The following is a 17,974-nucleotide window of genomic DNA, read 5'->3' as shown; positions in this document are numbered from 1 at the left end:
CACTAAATAAATACAGACCCCAGACTAAATCCCTAAATAAATGCAGACCCCAGACTAGATCTCTAAATAAATACAGACCCCAGACCACACCCCATATATATGCAGTCCTTAGACCAGACCCCTAAATACAGACCCCAGACTAGATCCCTAAATAAATGCAGACACCAGACCAGACCCCTAAATAAATACAGACCCCAGACCAGACCCCTAAATCAATGCAGACCACAGACCAGGCACCAAAATAAATACAGACCCCAGACTAGACCCCTAAATAAATGCAGACCCCTGACCGGACCCCTAATAAAATTCAGACCCCAGACTAGACCCCTAAATAAATAGACCCCAGTCTAGACCCCCAAATTAATGCAGACCCCAGACCGGACCCCTAAATAAATACAGACCCCAGACTAGACCCCTAAATCAATGCAGACCACAGACCAGACCCCTAAATATTTACAGACCCCAGACCAGACCCCTAAATAAATTCAGACCCCAGACTGGACCCCTAAATAAACACAGACCCCAGACTGAACCCCTAAATAAATACAGACCCCAGACTAGACCCGTAATTTAATACAGACCCCAAACCAGACCCCTAAATAAATACAGACCCCAGAGCAGACCCCTAAATTAATGCAGACCACAGACCAGACCCCTAAATAAATACAGACCCAAGACTAGACCCCTAAATAAATACAGACCCCAGACGCCTAAATAAATGCAGACCCCAGACCGAACCCCTAAATAAATACAGACACCAGACCAGACCCCTAAATAAATACAGACCCCAGACCAGACCCCTAAATAAATACCGACCCAAGACTAGACCCCTAAATAAATACAGACACCAAACCAGACACCTAAATAAATATAGACCCCAGAGCAGACTCCTAAATTAATGCAGACCCCAGACCAGACCCCTAAATAAATACAGACCACAGACCGGACCACTAAATAAATACAGACCCCAGACTAAATCCCTAAATAAATGCAGACCCCAGACTAGATCTCTAAATAAATACAGACCCCAGACCAGACCCCTAAATAAATACAGACCCAAGACTAGACCCCTAAATTAATACAGACCCCAAACCAGACCCCTAAATAAATACAGACACAAGACTAGAACCCTAAATGAATGCAGACCCCAGACCAGACCCCTAAATCAATGCAGACCACAGACCAGGCACCAAAATAAATGCAGACCCCAGACTGGACCCCTAAATAAATACAGACCCCAGACTAGACCCCTAAATAAATGCAGACCCCTGACCGGACCCCTAATAAAATTCAGACCGCAGACTAGACCTCTAAATAAATAGACCCCAGACTAGACCCCCAAATTAATGCAGACCTCAGACCGGACCCCTAAATAAATACAGACCCCAGACTAGACCCCTAAATAAATGCAGACCCCTGACAAGACCCCTAATAAAATTCAAACCCCAGACCAGACCCCTAAATAAATGCAGACCCAATACTAGACCCCTAAATAAATGCAGACCCAATACTAGACCCCTAAATAAATACAGACCCCAGACCAGACCCCTAAATAAATACAGACCCCAGATCAGACCCCTAAATCAATGCAGACCACAGACCAGGCACCAAAACAAATGCAGACCGCAGACTAGACCTCTAAATAAATAGACCCCAGACTAGACCCCCAAATTAATGCAGACCTCAGACCGGACCCCTAAATAAATACAGACCCCAGACTAGACCCCTAAAAAATGCAGACCCCTGACCGGAACCCTAATAAAATTCAAACCCCAGACCAGACCCCTAAATAAATGCAGACCCCAGACCAGACCCCTAAATAAATACAGACCCCATACTAGACCCCCAAATTAGTGCAGACTCCAGACCGGACACCTAAATTAATACAGACCCCAGACTAGACCGCCAAAATGAATACAGACCCCAAACCAGACCCCTAAATAAATACAGACCAGACTAGACCCTTAAATAAATGCAGACCCCAGACTAGACCTCTAAATAAATACAGACCCCAGACCGCACTCCTAAATAAATGCAGACCTTAGACCAGACCCCTAAATAAATACAGACCCCAGACCAGACCCCAAAATAATTACAGACCACAGACCTGACCCCTAAATGAATACAGACCCCAGACCTACACCTAAATAAATACAGACCCCAGACTGGACCCCAAAATGAATACAGACCCTAGACAAGACCCCTAAATAAATGCAGACCCTAGACCAGACCCCTAAATTAATACAGACCCCAAACCAGACCCCTAAATAAATACAGACCCCAGACCGGACCCCTAAATAAATGCAGACCCTAGACCAGACCCCTAAATACAGACCCAAGACTAGACCCCTAAATAAATGCAGACCCTAGACCAGACCCCTAAATAAATACAGACCCAAGACTAGACCGCTAAATGAATACAGACCACAGACCGGACCACTAAATAAATACAGACCTCAGACTAGACCCCTAAATAAATGCAGACCCCAGACTAGATCTCTAAATAAATACAGACCCCAGACCACACCCCTAAATATATGCAGTCCTTAGACCCGACACCTAAATACAGACCCCAGACTAGATCCCTAAATAAATACAGACCCAAGACTAGAGCACTAAATGAATACAGAACCCAAACCAGACCCCTAAATAAATACAGACCCCAGAGCACACCCCTAAATGAATGCAGACCACAGACAAGACCCGTAATGAATACAGACCCCAGAACAGACCCCTAAATAAATTAGACCCCAGACTAGACCCCTAAATAAATGCAGACCCCAGACCAGACCACTAAATAAATAGACCATGGACCAGACCCCTAAATAAATGCGGACCCCTAAATAAATACAGAACCCAGACTAGACCACTTAATAAATGCAGACCCTAGACCAGACCCCTTAATAAATACAGCCCCAAGACTAGAGCACTAAATGAATACAGACCCCAGACCAGACTCCTAAATAAATACAGACCACAGACTGAACCCCTAAATGAATACAGACCCCAAACCAGACCCATAAAATTAATGCAGACTACAGACCAGACCCCTAAATAAATACAGACCCAAGACTAGACCCCTAAATGAATAAAGACCCCAAACCAGACCCCTAAATAAATACAGACCCCAGACCAGACCCCTAAATAAATTCAGACCCCAGACCAGACTCCTAAATGAATGCAGACCCCAGACCAGACTCCTAAATAAATACAGACCCCAGACCAGACACCTAAATGAATACAGACCCCTAAATAATTACAGACCCCAGACCGAACGCCTAAATAAATACAGACCCCAGACTAGACTCCTAAATAAATACAGACCCCAGACCAGACTCCTAAATGAATGCAGACCCCAGACCAGACTCCTAAATAAATACAGACCCCAGACCAGACCCCTAAATGAATACAGACCCCTAAATAATTACAGACCCCAGACCAGACGCCTAAATAAATTCAGACCCCAGACCGGACCCCTAAATAAATACAAACCCCAGACTGGACCCCTAAATTAATGCAGACCATGTACCAGACCCCTAAATCAATGCAGACCCTAGACCAGACCCCTAAATAAATACAGACCCCAGACCAGACCCCCAAATTAATGCAGACCCCAGACCGGACCCCTAAATAAATACAGACCCCAGACCACACCCCTAAATAAATGCAGAGCCCAGAGTAGACCCCTAAATGAATGCAGACCCCAGACTAGATCCCTAAATAAATGCAGACCCTAGACCGGTCCACTAAATAAATACAGACCCAAGACCAGACCCCTAAATGAATACAGACCCCAGACAAGACCCCTAAATCAATGCAGACCACAGACCCCTAAATATTTAATGACTTCAGACCAGACCCCTAAATAAATTCAGACCCCAGACCAGACCCCTAAATAAAAACAGACCCCAGACTAGACCCCTTAATAAATACAGACCCCAGACCAGACCCCCAAATTAATGCAGACCACGTACCTGACGCCTAAATAAATACAGACCCCAGACTAGACTCCTAAATAAATACAGACCCCAGACCAGACTCCTAAATGAATGCAGACCCCAGACCAGACTCCTAAATAAATACAGACCCCAGACCAGACCCCTAAATGAATACAGACCCCTAAATAATTACAGACCCCAGACCAGACGCCTAAATAAATTCAGACCCCAGACCGGACCCCTAAATAAATACAAACCCCAGACTGGACCCCTAAATTAATGCAGACCATGTACCAGACCCCTAAATCAATGCAGACCCTAGACCAGACCCCTAAATAAATACAGACCCCAGACCAGACCCCCAAATTAATGCAGACCCCAGACCGGACCCCTAAATAAATGCAGACCCTAGACCAGACCCCTAAATAAATACAGACCCAGGAAAAGAGTACTAAAAGAATACAGAACTCAGACCAGACCCCTAAATAAATACAGACCCCAGACCAGACCCCCAAATTAATTCAGACCCCAGACCGGAACCCTAAATGAATACAGACCCCAGACTAGACCACTAAATAAATACAGACCACAGACTAGATCCCTAAATAAATACAGACCACAGACTAGACCCATAAATAAATGCAGACCCTAGACCAGACCCCTAAATAAAAACAGACCCCAGACCAGACCCCCAAATTAATTCAGACCCCAGACCGGAACCCTAAATGAATACAGACCCCAGACTAGACCACTAAATAAATACAGACCACAGACTAGATCCCTAAATAAATACAGACCACAGACTAGACCCATAAATAAATGCAGACCCTAGACCAGACCCCTAAATAAAAACAGACCCCAGAACAGACCCCCAAATTAATTCAGACCCCAGACCGGAACCCTAAATGAATACAGACCCCAGACTAGACCACTAAATAAATACAGACCACAGACTAGATCCCTAAATAAATACAGACCCCAGAACAAACCCATAAATAAATACAGACCCCAGACCAGACCCCTAAATAAATACAGACCCCAGACCAGACACCTAAATAAATGCAGACCCCAGACCAGACCCCTATATCAATGGAGACCACAGACCAGTCCCCTAAATAAATACAGACCCCACACCAGACCCCTAAATAAATACAGACCCCAGACCAGACCCCTAAATAAATACAGACCCCTGACCGGACCCCTAAATAAATGCAGACCCCAGACTGGACCCCTAAATAAATACAGACCCCAGACCAGACCCCCAAATTAATGCAGACCATGTACCGGACGCCTAAATAAATACAGACCCAAGACTAGAGCACTAAATAAATGCAGACCCCAGACCAGACCCCCAAATAATTACAGACTCCAGACCAGACGCCTAAATAATTACAGACCACAGACCAGACCCCCAAATAATTACAGACTCCAGACCAGACGCCTAAATAAATTCAGACCCCTGACCGGACCCCTAAATAAATGCAGACCCCAGACTGGACCCCCAAATTAATGCAGACCATGTACCGGACGCCTAAATAAATACAGACCCAAGACTAGAGCACTAAATAAATGCAGACCCCAGACCAGACCCCTAAATAAATACAGACCCCTAAATATAAACCCAGATTCTATATTGTGGATGAAAAGGGTTTTGCCAATAACCTGAACAAATAACCGTTGTTTATCTCTACTGTAGGAGTGGCATGTATTGCTACTGTGTTCTGCAGACCCCTGACCAGGCCATAAGAAACCCTGGTTGGGAAACACAGCTCTGGACACTAGACTGGCACTCATGATGCCCACATCAGACATAGCAGAGCAGGTTACTGCCAGGCAGGTGCCACCTGAGGATTCCATGACCTCTGACATCACGTGACCTGCACACGACCAACTGCCGTTTACTTTCAACTGTCGACGGCAGCGATCGGACTGAAGTCTACAGGTAGGACGATATTGGTGAAAATGGCGTCCAATGGACATGGAGAAGACGAAGAGAAGCGAGAAGAGGAGAAGAGGAAGAGGGAGGAGGACAGCGTCACCGGATTCAAGAAGATGACGAAGAAGAGGAGAGGAGCCAAGGACAGAGGATTGGAGGATGAGGAGCCAAGACCTGGGAGCAGCCAAGACCCTGGAACATCCAGCCCCTATGCCAGGCTTACCATCAGCCGCTTCACCATCCACCAGGTCCTGGGTAGGGGCAGCTTTGGCAAAGTGAGTAGAATATCTAAATATTTCATTTTATAGGGTGGTAAACCTAAAGTTTACCTTTTATCTCCATCAATTGTTCTCTGTTGTCACCATGTTATGCTAGATGGATGATGGGTGTAGTGTTCTCCTATGGGATGCCTAATAGGACATCCAGAAGTATTCCTGCCCCCATAACCACTACTTTAGTTTTTCATTTTAGTATTTTTCTGTCGACATATGAGAGATTTTGATTTTTGGGGGCACGAGTTGTCGTTTTTAATGGCTCCATTCAATGTTCCATATCATTTACTGGGAACATTGTAAAAGGCTGGTTTTTTTTAGGTGAAATAGCAAAAAAAAAAAAAAACAGCAATTCCTCCATTGGTTTAATAATTTGGCTTTTATGGTGTTAACTAAGTGGTAAAAATGACACGTTACCTTTATTCTGCGGGTCAGTACAATAACGGGGATACCAAAATTATATTGGTTTATTTTTTATACTTTTTATCCAATAAAAACAATTTGTAAAGAAATTAATTTGGTGTGTCTCCATATTCTGAAACCCAGAATTTTTTTTATTTTCCTGTTGATGGGGCGGTGTGAGGACTTCTTTTTTGTGGGGCGAGCTGTACTGTTTATTGGTACTATTTTGGGTTACATAAAACTTTTAATCACTTTTTAACTTTTTATTCCATTTTTCGAGGAGCTAAACAAAACGAAACAGAAAAAAGTTTATTTATTTATTTTGACTGCAATATTTATGTATCGCTTGAATTGTTCTTTTAGCCTCCCCCTATTAAGCTTAGTAGGAGGACCAAGTTGGCAGACCTTGGGGTCTCCATTAGGCCCCCTGGCTGCCATGACAACTATCTACACACTGTGATCGCGCTGCGGGTAGGGGTGATGGGGTGACAGCGGGAGCTTACCTCTATTTAACTGTTTAGATGCCACGGTCGCTATTATAGCGTATAATCCTGCTCCATACTACCCCCACCAACTAAGATAATTATGTCAAATGTGGGTAAGGCGTGAAGACCTCTCCATACAGGACCCAACAGCAGACACTGCATTATGCTGGGAGCTCAGCTTTGTTCTGCTGTAGAGTCCTGGGCACTACCCGACTGACCCACCTCTCTGTCCACCCCTGTTCCTTCTTCTTCTCATGAGGAATCTCCATTTGTTTTCCTCAGGTGGTCCTGGCATCAGTCCCCGGCCGAAACACCTACATGGCCGTAAAAATGATCACCAAACGGGACAATACGGACGAAATTATGAGAGAGCGGCGGATACTCCTAGCGGCCAGACACTGCCCGTTCCTATGCCACCTCTATGCCGCACATCAATCTGAGGAGCGGGCATTTTTTATCACGGAGTATCTGTCCGGTGGCAGCCTGGAGGCTTTGATCAGGATGTGCGGCTGCTTGAACATCGGCAACGTAAGGCGAGTAAATAATCAGGAGACTGAGGGGGGTGGAAAGAAGAAAAGATGAGGGGGGAGGTCAGATGAAGGATAATACAGAGAATGCAGAATACAGGCTGCCATAATCAGCGCCTCCTCTCTGCTAGAGACCGCACACACTCCATCATAACATGATATTAGGGAATTGATAGAGGAAGATTTCATGACATTGAGACTCCGCTCTGTTCTCCCCATCAGATTTTACACAGCAGAGATGATATGTGGCCTCCAGTTCCTCCATGGACACAACATCGTCCACCGGTAAGCAGAACTTCCCCCTTCTTTCATTCTCCTTTACATGCTGGAAACAGTGCACCCAGCTTTCCTACACTCCTGAATGGCTATTCTGCTTGGTGGTGAAATGACCCATCCCCCGTCTCCTGGATCACTGGGCGGATTTGTCATTCTCTCGTCTTATTTCTTTGCAGAGATCTAAAGCCGGAGAATATAATGTTGGATGCAGATGGCCACGTCCGTATCATCGACCTGGGATTGGCCCAAGATGGCGTCACCGCCTCCAATAAGATCCGTGGAGTGACGGGAACGTTGCATTACATGGCCCCCGAGGTGCTTCTTAGAAAAAAATACGGCACCGCAGTTGACTGGTGGAGCCTGGGGATTGTGGTGTCCAGGATGGCAGCAGGACGCTCCCCATTTTACAACGGCCCCGTCAGGCAAATGGCTATCAAAGCCATCACCACCGCGAAGCCTAAATTTCCAACTTGGCTTAATCCTGACGTGAAACATCTGACCAAGAGACTGGTCCGTAAAAATTCTAAGAGGCGCCTCGGTGTGTGCGGGAACATCAGAGAGCATCCATTCTTCTCCACCATCGGCTGGGAGGAACTGCAGGAGAGGAGGGCACAGCCACCATTTACACCATTTGTGCCCGTTCTGGAGAACCAACATCTGAAGTGGCCAGAGAATAACAAAGCCCTTCACCCCTTGGCCGGGTTCAGCTTCATGTCACCAAGCTGGAACCAATAAGATCTCAGGACAAGGGCCCAGAACTTCATGCCTCCTGACCCGCGCCTCAAGTCTCTGCTGCTGTATGTTACCTCGGCTGCCCAGACCATCATCTCTCTCCTTACCATCTTCATGCCACACCTCTGCCATCTTGCTGCTGCACCAGAGCCTTGACTTGCCATCCTCCAATCCCGGGCAGGCATCTGACATCACTCCAGCCTGAAGATCCTCTACACCCCCCAGGAGCGGCCTGTGCTTAGTTTCCATCTGGGGAGATCAGGAATAATAGCCGCATGTTGTAGTCCTGGGGCCGGAGCGGCCATTATACCTGATCTCACCTCAGCACAGGCCAGGTAAGTAATGCACCCACATCACCCACATCACTCACATCACCCCACTATATAATAAGTATAGACACCACACTACATGATAAGTATAGACACCCGCATATAGACACATAGTACATTTAGATTAGACTTTAGCCTTTGATCCTGGGATTATTCTGATCGCCATATTTGGGGTCAGGAAGGAATTTTCCCCCCTTAATATGAGGACAATTGGCTCATTCCTCACAGGGGGTTTTCGCCTTCCTCTTGATCAACACGGCCTTAAATAGGTTTAGGATGATAGAGTAATAAGTAGTAACACACATAAGTGACATAATATAAATATAGAAAATAATTTAAAAAAAATCTTAATTTAATACAATTTATAGTTTACACATAAATAAATACAGCAGTTCATTAAAAATAATAATATAAAGAATGAATAATTTTCCCCTAGTCTTTCCCCATATTACACGTTACACTTCAGCCTTTGATCCTGGGATTTATGCCGACCGCCATATTTGGGGTCAGGAAGGAATTTTCCCCCCTAATATGAGGACAATTGGCTCATTCCTCACAGGGGGTTTTCGCCTTCCTCTGGATCAACACGGCCTTTAGATAGGTTTAGTATAATAGATAAATAGATGACACATACATATACACAGTATATAATAATAGTAGTCTTAATACTTCTAGAATAATCTCCTAATAATAAAATATAACCTTCCCTTATCTGTAAATAAAACTTTCCTTTTACCCCCTACATCTTTGTGCTTGTTTTTATTCCCATTGGACTTCTGTGTAGTAAATGTTGTCCGAGCTCTGAGACCCCCACCAATCACTAGAACGAAGCAGCTGAAGGTCTCGTGTGAGCGCTCAGCCGCTTCCTGTCTGTTCAGCTTTTTCCGGAAAAATGTATCGGCTCATAGACTTTCTATTGAGTCCGTTCACCGATACATTTATTTCTGGAAAAAGCCGAACAAACACAAAGCGACTGAGCGCTCACACGGGGGCTTCAGCTGCTTCATTCTAGTGATTGGTGGGGGTCTCAGTGCTCGGACCCCCACCAATCCAATCTTCTGACGTGTCACTATGTCACTATGACATGTCAGAAGTTTGTCAAACGTTTAGCTACACTTTAAAGGTATATGTCAGATTTAAAGCCCAAATGTGGTGTGAACAGAGCCTTACAGGGGTTGTCCGGTTTTTAAAATACCGTTTTGCTAGAGGGGTCCAGTAATCTGTGGGGGAACTTGCTGCAAGAGTTTAATTTCCCTACAGCATCTCTAAAGGGGAATTAAAGTATTACACAGTTCTATAATCACCGGGCTGTGCATGTAATACATGGATGTGATGGTCCTCCTGAGCAGGAGATGATGTTTGTAGCCCCTCTCCATTCTGGATAATTAATCAGGGTCCTGAACGGGGGAACCCACACGATTACCCCAAAATTCCCTAATAGGGCATTTGAAAATGGGGTTTCCAAACCAGAAAACAGCTTTATTGGTTATATAATGATAAGTGAGAGTTTGTTACAATGTATCAGTGCAGGAGAGAGCTGAAGTACAGGCTATTTAGATTGTGGAGGATTATCTAAACGGGATACACTGAATGGGGCACAGTGGAGGATGGAGGATCGGCTACAATGCTGCCCCCTACAGTCAGGGCCCTCACCTCATGGATGCTCCTGTTACCAGATCCTTCACACCAGAGATCAACATTCATGAAGAAGAAAAATCCCCTGCAGAGACGTCCACACCGAGAGATCCAATAGGACTGGTCTATACAAGGAGTCGTCATATCCGGGGGCATATTTACAGCCATGCCCCCATATAATAAATACTTTATTCCTGTATACATGAGAAGTTCTACAACTTTATAATATCATTTATGTTTCAATTACTCACCATTTTCAAGATCTGTTTGCTGTCAGTGAATGAGGACACTCTTGCTCACATTCAGATGCAGTGAACCTGTACATCGCTAGTCCTGCTCTCAGCTAAGAAACATAAAGTAGATTAGGAAGTTGTAGAACTTTTCATTTATACAGCGATTAAGCTTTAGTTACATAAAATCGGAAAACACACAGGAAGAGGATTCATTACCGGTAGTACTACAGTGATCTGGTGCCCGCAGGTATCTAATGGTAAATACGGCCCTGGTGGGTACCTCACCTTTATGTGACAGGCCATAAAATGTCATATAGGAAAAAACGTAAGAAAGAACTTACCATACGGGGATCATATATGTTATGTCGCTGGAAGAAACCTGCAGCACTGACACCAATGGAACATGAGGATGACGCCTCTCAATGTGCCGTCCATCACCCCCATCATCCCACGAGTTTCACTCCACCTGTGACTCTGCCGACTAAGGTGAATACTGACTAAACACAAACTCTGACCGGCCTCATCACTAGTCCATATTGTCATACAGCCGCCTCCGATCCCTAATCCAGTGGTGGTGAACTAACCCTTATCCACTTACATGTGGTTTCCAGTAGTCAGTGGTACATATAATATCCAGAGACTAGTGGTCAGTGGTACATATAGTATCCACAGTCTGGTGGCCAGTGAGTAAATATAGTATTCAGAGTCTGGTGGTCAGTGGTATATATAGTATCCAGAGTCTGGTGGTCAGTCGTACATTCAGTATCCAGAGTCTTGTGGTCAGTGGTATATATAGTATCCAGAGTCTAGTGGTCAGTGGTACATATAGTATCCAGAGTCTGGTGGTCAGTGGTACATATAGTATCCAGAGTCTAGTGGTCAGTGGTACATATAGTATCCACAGTCTGGTGGCCAGTGAGTAAATATAGTATTCAGAGTCTGGTGGTCAGTGGTATATATAGTATCCAGAGTCTGGTGGTCAGTCGTACATTTAGTATCCAGAGTCTTGTGGTCAGTGGTATATATAGTATCCAGAGTCTAGTGGTCAGTGGTACATATAGTATCCAGAGTCTGGTGGTCAGTGGTACATATAGTATCCAGAGTCTGGTGGTCAGTCGTACATTTAGTATCCAGAGTCTTGTGGTCAGTGGTATATATAGTATCCAGAGTCTAGTGGTCAGTGGTATATATAGTATCCAGAGTCTAGTGGTCAGTGGTACATATAGTATCCATAGTCTGGTGGTCAGTGGTACATATAGTATGCAGAGTCTGGTGTTCAGTGGTATATATATAATATCCAGAGTCTAGTGTTCAGGGGCACACGTGGTCATAAACGGCTGTTTGGACACACGGCAGGGTTCAGAAGGGAAAGAGCGCCATTTGGAGTTCAAATTTAGCTGGAATGGTTTGCAGAGGCCATGTCACATTTGCAAAGCCCCTGAGTGGCCAAAACAGTGGAAACCCCCCAAAAGTGACTCCATTTGGGAAACTACACCCCTCAAGGAATTTATCTAGGGGTATAGTAGGGGTATAGTGAGCATTTAAAAAAATATGTCAATTAAAAATCCATGGGCTTCTCTAAGGGACGGACCCTGGGAGGCGTGGTGCTTTAGCATACCCGTGGTGATGCCACTGTAGCTTATATGATCACGGCTAGTGGTTTAACCCCTTCCCGACATTTGCCGTATAGATACGTCATGGAAAGCCATGACTTCCCGCAAATTGCCGTATCCATACGCCAAATGAAGAAGGGGTTACAGTGGAAAAAATAAAAGTTACAAAGTAAAGATGGCTGCTGTTCATAACAGCAGACCATCTTTACGCGAGGGCTAGGGGGGTGGCTCAACCGCCCCTCATCGGCGATCGCTGCAATTGGCCGGTCAATTCAGAGCGGCCAATTGCGGCCGTTTGCGGCTTTCACCAATCACTGTGCCACAGGGCACAGTGATATGGTGGTGATTGGTGCTGCCTAGGACAGCACCAGTCCCTGCCATGTAGCGATGACGAGGTGGCTGGGATGCCATCCCCCCGATCGCTACGATTGGTTGGTCTGCACCGATTGACCAATCGCAGCCATGGCGAGTGTTTGAAACACCCTCCACCAGCTCTGCCCACCTCATTCCGGTTAGGAACGGTGAGCAGAGCTGGTGTGACCATCTGTGAGCCATACTTACCGAATCTGAGGCCTTCTGTGCTGCCATCCTGCTGTGACGTCTTCATCTGACTGCTTCCTGCTGCAGAGTGAACCTTCGTCATCATCATCTGTGCTGCTGCTGATTTATTTTTTTTAGCAGCACTTGTTTTTTTCCTAAACTTCTTATCCCTGTACCCTTCCCCCTCCCCCTCTTTCCCTTGTTACGTCCTGTGGCCGCTGAGTGTGGATCAGTGACCACCATCACTGACCGCCAATATTTGGCACAGGACTTTTTTTTATTTTTTGCACCTCCCTGTGTGCATCCTGCGGCCACTGAGTGCTGATCAGTGACCGCCATCACTCATCAGCATCTGTGGTCATTTTTTTTGACGCTACGTTTTTTTCATCTTTTTCTACCCGCACCAATTTACTGTGTGCTTCCTGTGCCGCTGAGCGCTGATCAGTGACCGTCATCACTGATCGGATCAATTATAGGTGCAGGGTTTTTATTTTGTGGCCTTTTTTTTACTGCACCTTTTTTTTTGGGTGCGCCCTGGGGCCACTGAGTGCTGAGTCTAATAATCAGCCTCAGTGGTCATTTGTTTACGCAGGGTAGCGTTAGGGCGTTAGAGTAGCGGACGTTTACTGATGTCCGTTTTGTAAAATAAATATATAGCAGAAGTTATAGCTATATGTTATTTATACAGTTTGAGTAAATCTACAGCTTCTCGTCAGCGTCTGTTTACTGACGGACATTCAGCTTTTTTGTAACTGAAGTTCGGTCACTACATTTTTGATAGCGCAGCGACACAGTTGTAGCTCAAGTTTTTTCACAGTTCTATAATGAACGTGCAGTCAATTTCTTTCTCCTAAATTTTTCTTATAGTTCTTTTTGTTTTCCTATAAATGTCATATACACGTGTAAAAGCACAACATACACAACCACCTCTATAAATATAAATGGAGTATTACACGTGTTGAAGCACTACATACCCCCCTAATAAAAATGTCCCATTCATCTCAATGGGTCTATTCAGCAGAAGAGGCATCCGCCATCCTGGTCCTGACACTGAATCAGCCAGCGCGGGAGAAGAGGAAATTGCCCCATTCCTATTGACCTCCTCATCATCATCATCCTCATCCAGTGATGAGGAACCCCCGCAAAGACGCCCCAGGACATCAGCTGAGGCAAACCCACAAATGAGTGATACCCTGTGGAACCCACCCCCTGATAATTATGAGCCTCACATTCCGGATTTCACAGGGAGCTCAGGAATTCGGTTAGAGACTGTAGGCCTCACAGAAATGGACTATTTCAAGCTCTTTTTCTCTGAGGATTTTGTTAATTTAATGGCAGCCCAGACAAATTTATACGCCCGGCAATTTTTAGCCCAAAACCCCACGTCATCATTTGCTAGGTGGACCCCCATAGAGGCAGCGGAGATTATTAAATTTTGGGGCCTTGTCCTACATATGGGCCTAGTAAAAAAGCCAGCGATTAGGCAATACTGGAGTGCGGACAGTTTATACAGCACCCCATTATACCGCATGGCAATGACCCGGGCACGTTTTGAAATAATTCTGACATTTTTGTATTATAAGGATAATGCACAGTGCCCGCCCCGTGATGACCCCACATACGACCGCCTATTCAAGATCAGGCCAATGATTGATTATTTCTGCACCAAATTTCAGGAAGTGTACACCCCCGAAAAGAACATAGCAATAGACGAGTCCTTTTTACATTTTAAGGGGAGACTAAATTTCCGCCAATACCTGCCAAGCAAGAGGGCGAGGTATGGAATTAAAATGTAGAAGCTGTGCGGGAGTAGCTCAGTGTGCACCTACAGGTTTAGGGTTTATGAAGGGAAGGACGCCAGGATAGAACCCCCAGAATGCCCCCCTGTCCTGGGGGTTAGTGGGAAAATAGTGTGGGACTTGGTGCACCCACTGCTGGACCAGGGTTACCCCCTTTACGTGGATAACTTCTATACCAGCGTCCCACTATTTAACTGCCTCTCCACCAGAAGTCCTGCAGCATGCGGCACCGTGCGCAAAAACCAGAGAGGCCTCTCTAAAAATCTGATTGGGCAACCCCTAAGAGAAGGAGAAAGCAGGTCGCTAAATAGCGAGAACATGTTGCTGGACAAGTATAAGGACAAGAGGGACGTCCTTATGTTGACCACAATGCACGGTAGCGGCAGAACCCCTGTCCCTGTCCAAGGTACCACCACAATGACCCCCAAGCCAGACTGCATCCTCGGCTACAATAAGTACATGGGAGGGGGTGATCTTTCTGATCAAGTACTGAAGCCGTACAGTGCCATGCGGAAAACACAGGGACATTCCTTAATTTTCAAGAGGTGCTGATCAAGGCCCTTGTATTTGGGGACCAGGAAGGGGAGAGCCCCAGTACTTCTAGAAGCGATGGTCCACGTATTGTACCAGGGCAACACTTTCCTGGAGGAATCCCCTCCACTGGTAAAAAGGGAAGGAGCCAAAAAAGGTGCAAAGTGTGTTACAAAAGGGGGAGAAGACGAGACACAACTTATCATTGTGAAACCTGCCCCGACATATCTGGCCTGTGCATAAAGGAGTGCTTCAAAGTTTATCACACATCCATGGATTTTTAAATGACACATTTTTTTTTAAATGCTCACTATACCCCTAGATAAATTCCTTGAGGGGTGTAGTTTCCCAAATGGAGTAACTTTTGGGGGGTTTCAACTGTTTTGGCCACTCAGGGGCTTTGCAAATGTGACATGGCCTCTGCAAACCATTCCAGCTAAATTTGAACTCCAAATGGCGCTCTTTCCTTTCTGAGCCCTGCCGTGTGTTCAAACAGCCGTTTATGACCACACGTGGGGTATTGTTTTACTCGGGAGGAACTGCTCTACAAATGTTGGGGTGCTTTTTCTCCTTTAGTCATGTGGGAATGAAAACAAATTAGCTAAACCTACATTTTCTTTGCAAACATATAGATTTTCATTTTCACCACCTAATTCCAATAATTTATGCAAAAAACCTGTGGCGTCAAAATGCTCACTATACCCCTAGATCATTTCCTTATGGGGTGTAGTTTCCAAAATGGGGTCACTTGTGGGGGTTTCCACTGCTTTTTCTCCTCAGGGGCTTTGCAAATCCGACGTGGCCTTCGCAAACCATTCCTGCTAAATTTGAGCTCCAAAAGCCAAATGGCGCTCTTTCCCTTCTAAGCCCTGCCGTGTGTCCAAACAGCCGTTTATGACCACATGTGGGGTATTGTTTTAGGCCCCATGCACACGAGCATATTTTTTTCCTCCCGTAATTACTGGCGTAAATACGGGTCCTTTGTCCACTGCAGCCTGTGATTGGCCTGTGATTGGCTGCAGCGGTCACATGGGATGAAACGTCATCCCGGGAGGCCGGAATGGAGGAAGAAGCAGGGAGTTCTGGGTAAGTTAACTTTTAATACTATTAACCCAAGCGGTAGTCACTGTCCCGGGTGCTGAAAGAGTTACAGCCGATCAGTTAATTTTTTCAACACCCTGGACAGTGACTATCCCCTGATGTCGCCTAGCAACGCTCCCGTAATTACGGGTGCACACACGTAGCCACCCGTAATTACGGGAGCCCCATAGTCTTCTATGGGCCTGCCGGTGTCGTAATTACGGCCTGAAATAGGACATGTTCCATATTTTTAAACGGCATGGACACCTTCCCGTAAACAAACGGGAAGGTACCCATGGCCAATAGAAGTCTATGGGCCCGTAATTACCGCCTGTAATTACGGGCGTTTTTACGTTCGTGTGCATGGGGCCTTACTCAAGAGAAACTGCTCTACAAATGTTGGGGTGCTTTTTCTCCTTTAGTCCTTGTGATAATGAAAACAAATGAGCTAAACCTACATTTTCTTTGCAAACATGTAGATTTTAATTTTCACGGCCTAATTCCAATAATTTCTGCAAAAAAACCTGTGGGTTCAAAATGCTCACTATACCCCTAGATAATACATAGATAAAAAGAAATATATATATATTTAAGAAAAAAAAAATTGTGTGTTTTCCCTCCCTGATAGCCTGCCAGGAGAGGGAGAAGTTAGGGGTGGGAGGGGTGGCGTCGGTGCCGCGAGTGGCGTGGGGGAGAGGTGCCGCGAGAGGGGTGGTCAGTCCCGCGAGGGGGGGTGACGGGGGAGCGGTGCCGCGAGAGGGGGGGGATGGGGGTTCCATGGGAATGGAAAAGCCTGAGCGGAAGGGGGGCGCCAAAGAGCAGCCCCATCAAAACAGCTGATCCCTGTATGCTGGGTGGCTGTAGTAGCGATCTGTTTTGATACAGCTGCTCTGCGGCGCCCCCTCCTTCAGCCTGGCCTTGTAGGTTTGGCCCCCCTGTAAATAGTGCCATACAGCCCCCCCTGTAGACAGTGCTATGCAGCCCCCTCCTTTAGACAGTGCCATATAGCCCCCGGGGTAAGACGCCTCATGCAGATGCTCTCCTCTTCCTCCCCAGCAGCACAGTGCTCCGGGGTAAGACGCCTCATGCAGCTGCTCTCCTCTTCCTCTCCAGCCGCACAGTGCTCCGGGGTAAGACGCCTCATGCAGCTGCTCTCCTCTTCCTCCCCAGCCGCACAGTGCTCCGGGGTAAGACGCCTCATGCAGCTGCTCTCCTCTTCCTCCCCGGCCGCACAGTGCTCCGGGGTAAGACGCCTCATGCAGCTGCTCTCCTCTTCCTCCCCAGCAGCACAGTGCTCCGGGGTAAGACGCCTCATGCAGCTGCTCTCCTCTTCCTCCCCAGCCGCACAGTGCTCCGTGGTAAGACGCCTCATGCAGCTGCTCTCCTCTTCCTCCCCAGCCGCACAGTGCTCCGGGGTAAGACACCTCATGAAGCTGCTCTCCTCTTCCTCCCCGGCCGCACAGTGCTCCGGGGTAAGACTCCTCATGCAGCTGCTCTCCTCTTCCTCCCCAGCCGCACAGTGCTCCGGGGTAAGACTCCTCATGCAGCTGCTCTCCTCTTCCTCCCCAGCAGCACAGTGCTCCAGGGTAAGACGCCTCATGCAGCTGCTCTCCTCTTCCTCCCCGGCCGCACAGTGCTCCGGGGTA

The 17,974-nt window shown here is 46.4% G+C and overlaps 2 protein-coding genes across 2 annotated transcripts; both read left to right on the top strand.

The window, feature by feature from the left end:
* The first annotated feature begins 5,682 nt into the window (after positions 1–5,682).
* On the top strand, positions 5,683–7,615 carry LOC142698159 (protein kinase C-like 1). The gene is made up of 2 exons (XM_075847822.1): positions 5,683–6,149; positions 7,316–7,615. The coding sequence occupies exons 1-2, from the start codon at positions 5,901–5,903 to the stop codon at positions 7,613–7,615; spliced, it is 549 nt and encodes a 182-aa protein (XP_075703937.1). The 5' UTR covers positions 5,683–5,900.
* A 176-nt stretch (positions 7,616–7,791) lies between these two features.
* Positions 7,792–9,631, top strand: LOC142698155 (protein kinase C delta type-like). Its single transcript, XM_075847819.1, has 2 exons — positions 7,792–7,845; positions 8,013–9,631. Exons 1-2 carry the CDS (start codon positions 7,799–7,801, stop codon positions 8,569–8,571), a joined length of 606 nt encoding a protein of 201 aa, XP_075703934.1. The 5' UTR covers positions 7,792–7,798; the 3' UTR covers positions 8,572–9,631.
* Positions 9,632–17,974: the final 8,343 nt, after the last annotated feature.

Source organism: Rhinoderma darwinii, assembly GCF_050947455.1.
Source record: "Rhinoderma darwinii isolate aRhiDar2 chromosome 12 unlocalized genomic scaffold, aRhiDar2.hap1 SUPER_12_unloc_3, whole genome shotgun sequence".
NCBI lineage: Eukaryota > Metazoa > Chordata > Amphibia > Anura > Rhinodermatidae > Rhinoderma > Rhinoderma darwinii.
The sequence above is the reverse complement of the archived record's forward strand: the minus strand, read 5'-3'. Positions and strand labels throughout refer to the sequence as shown.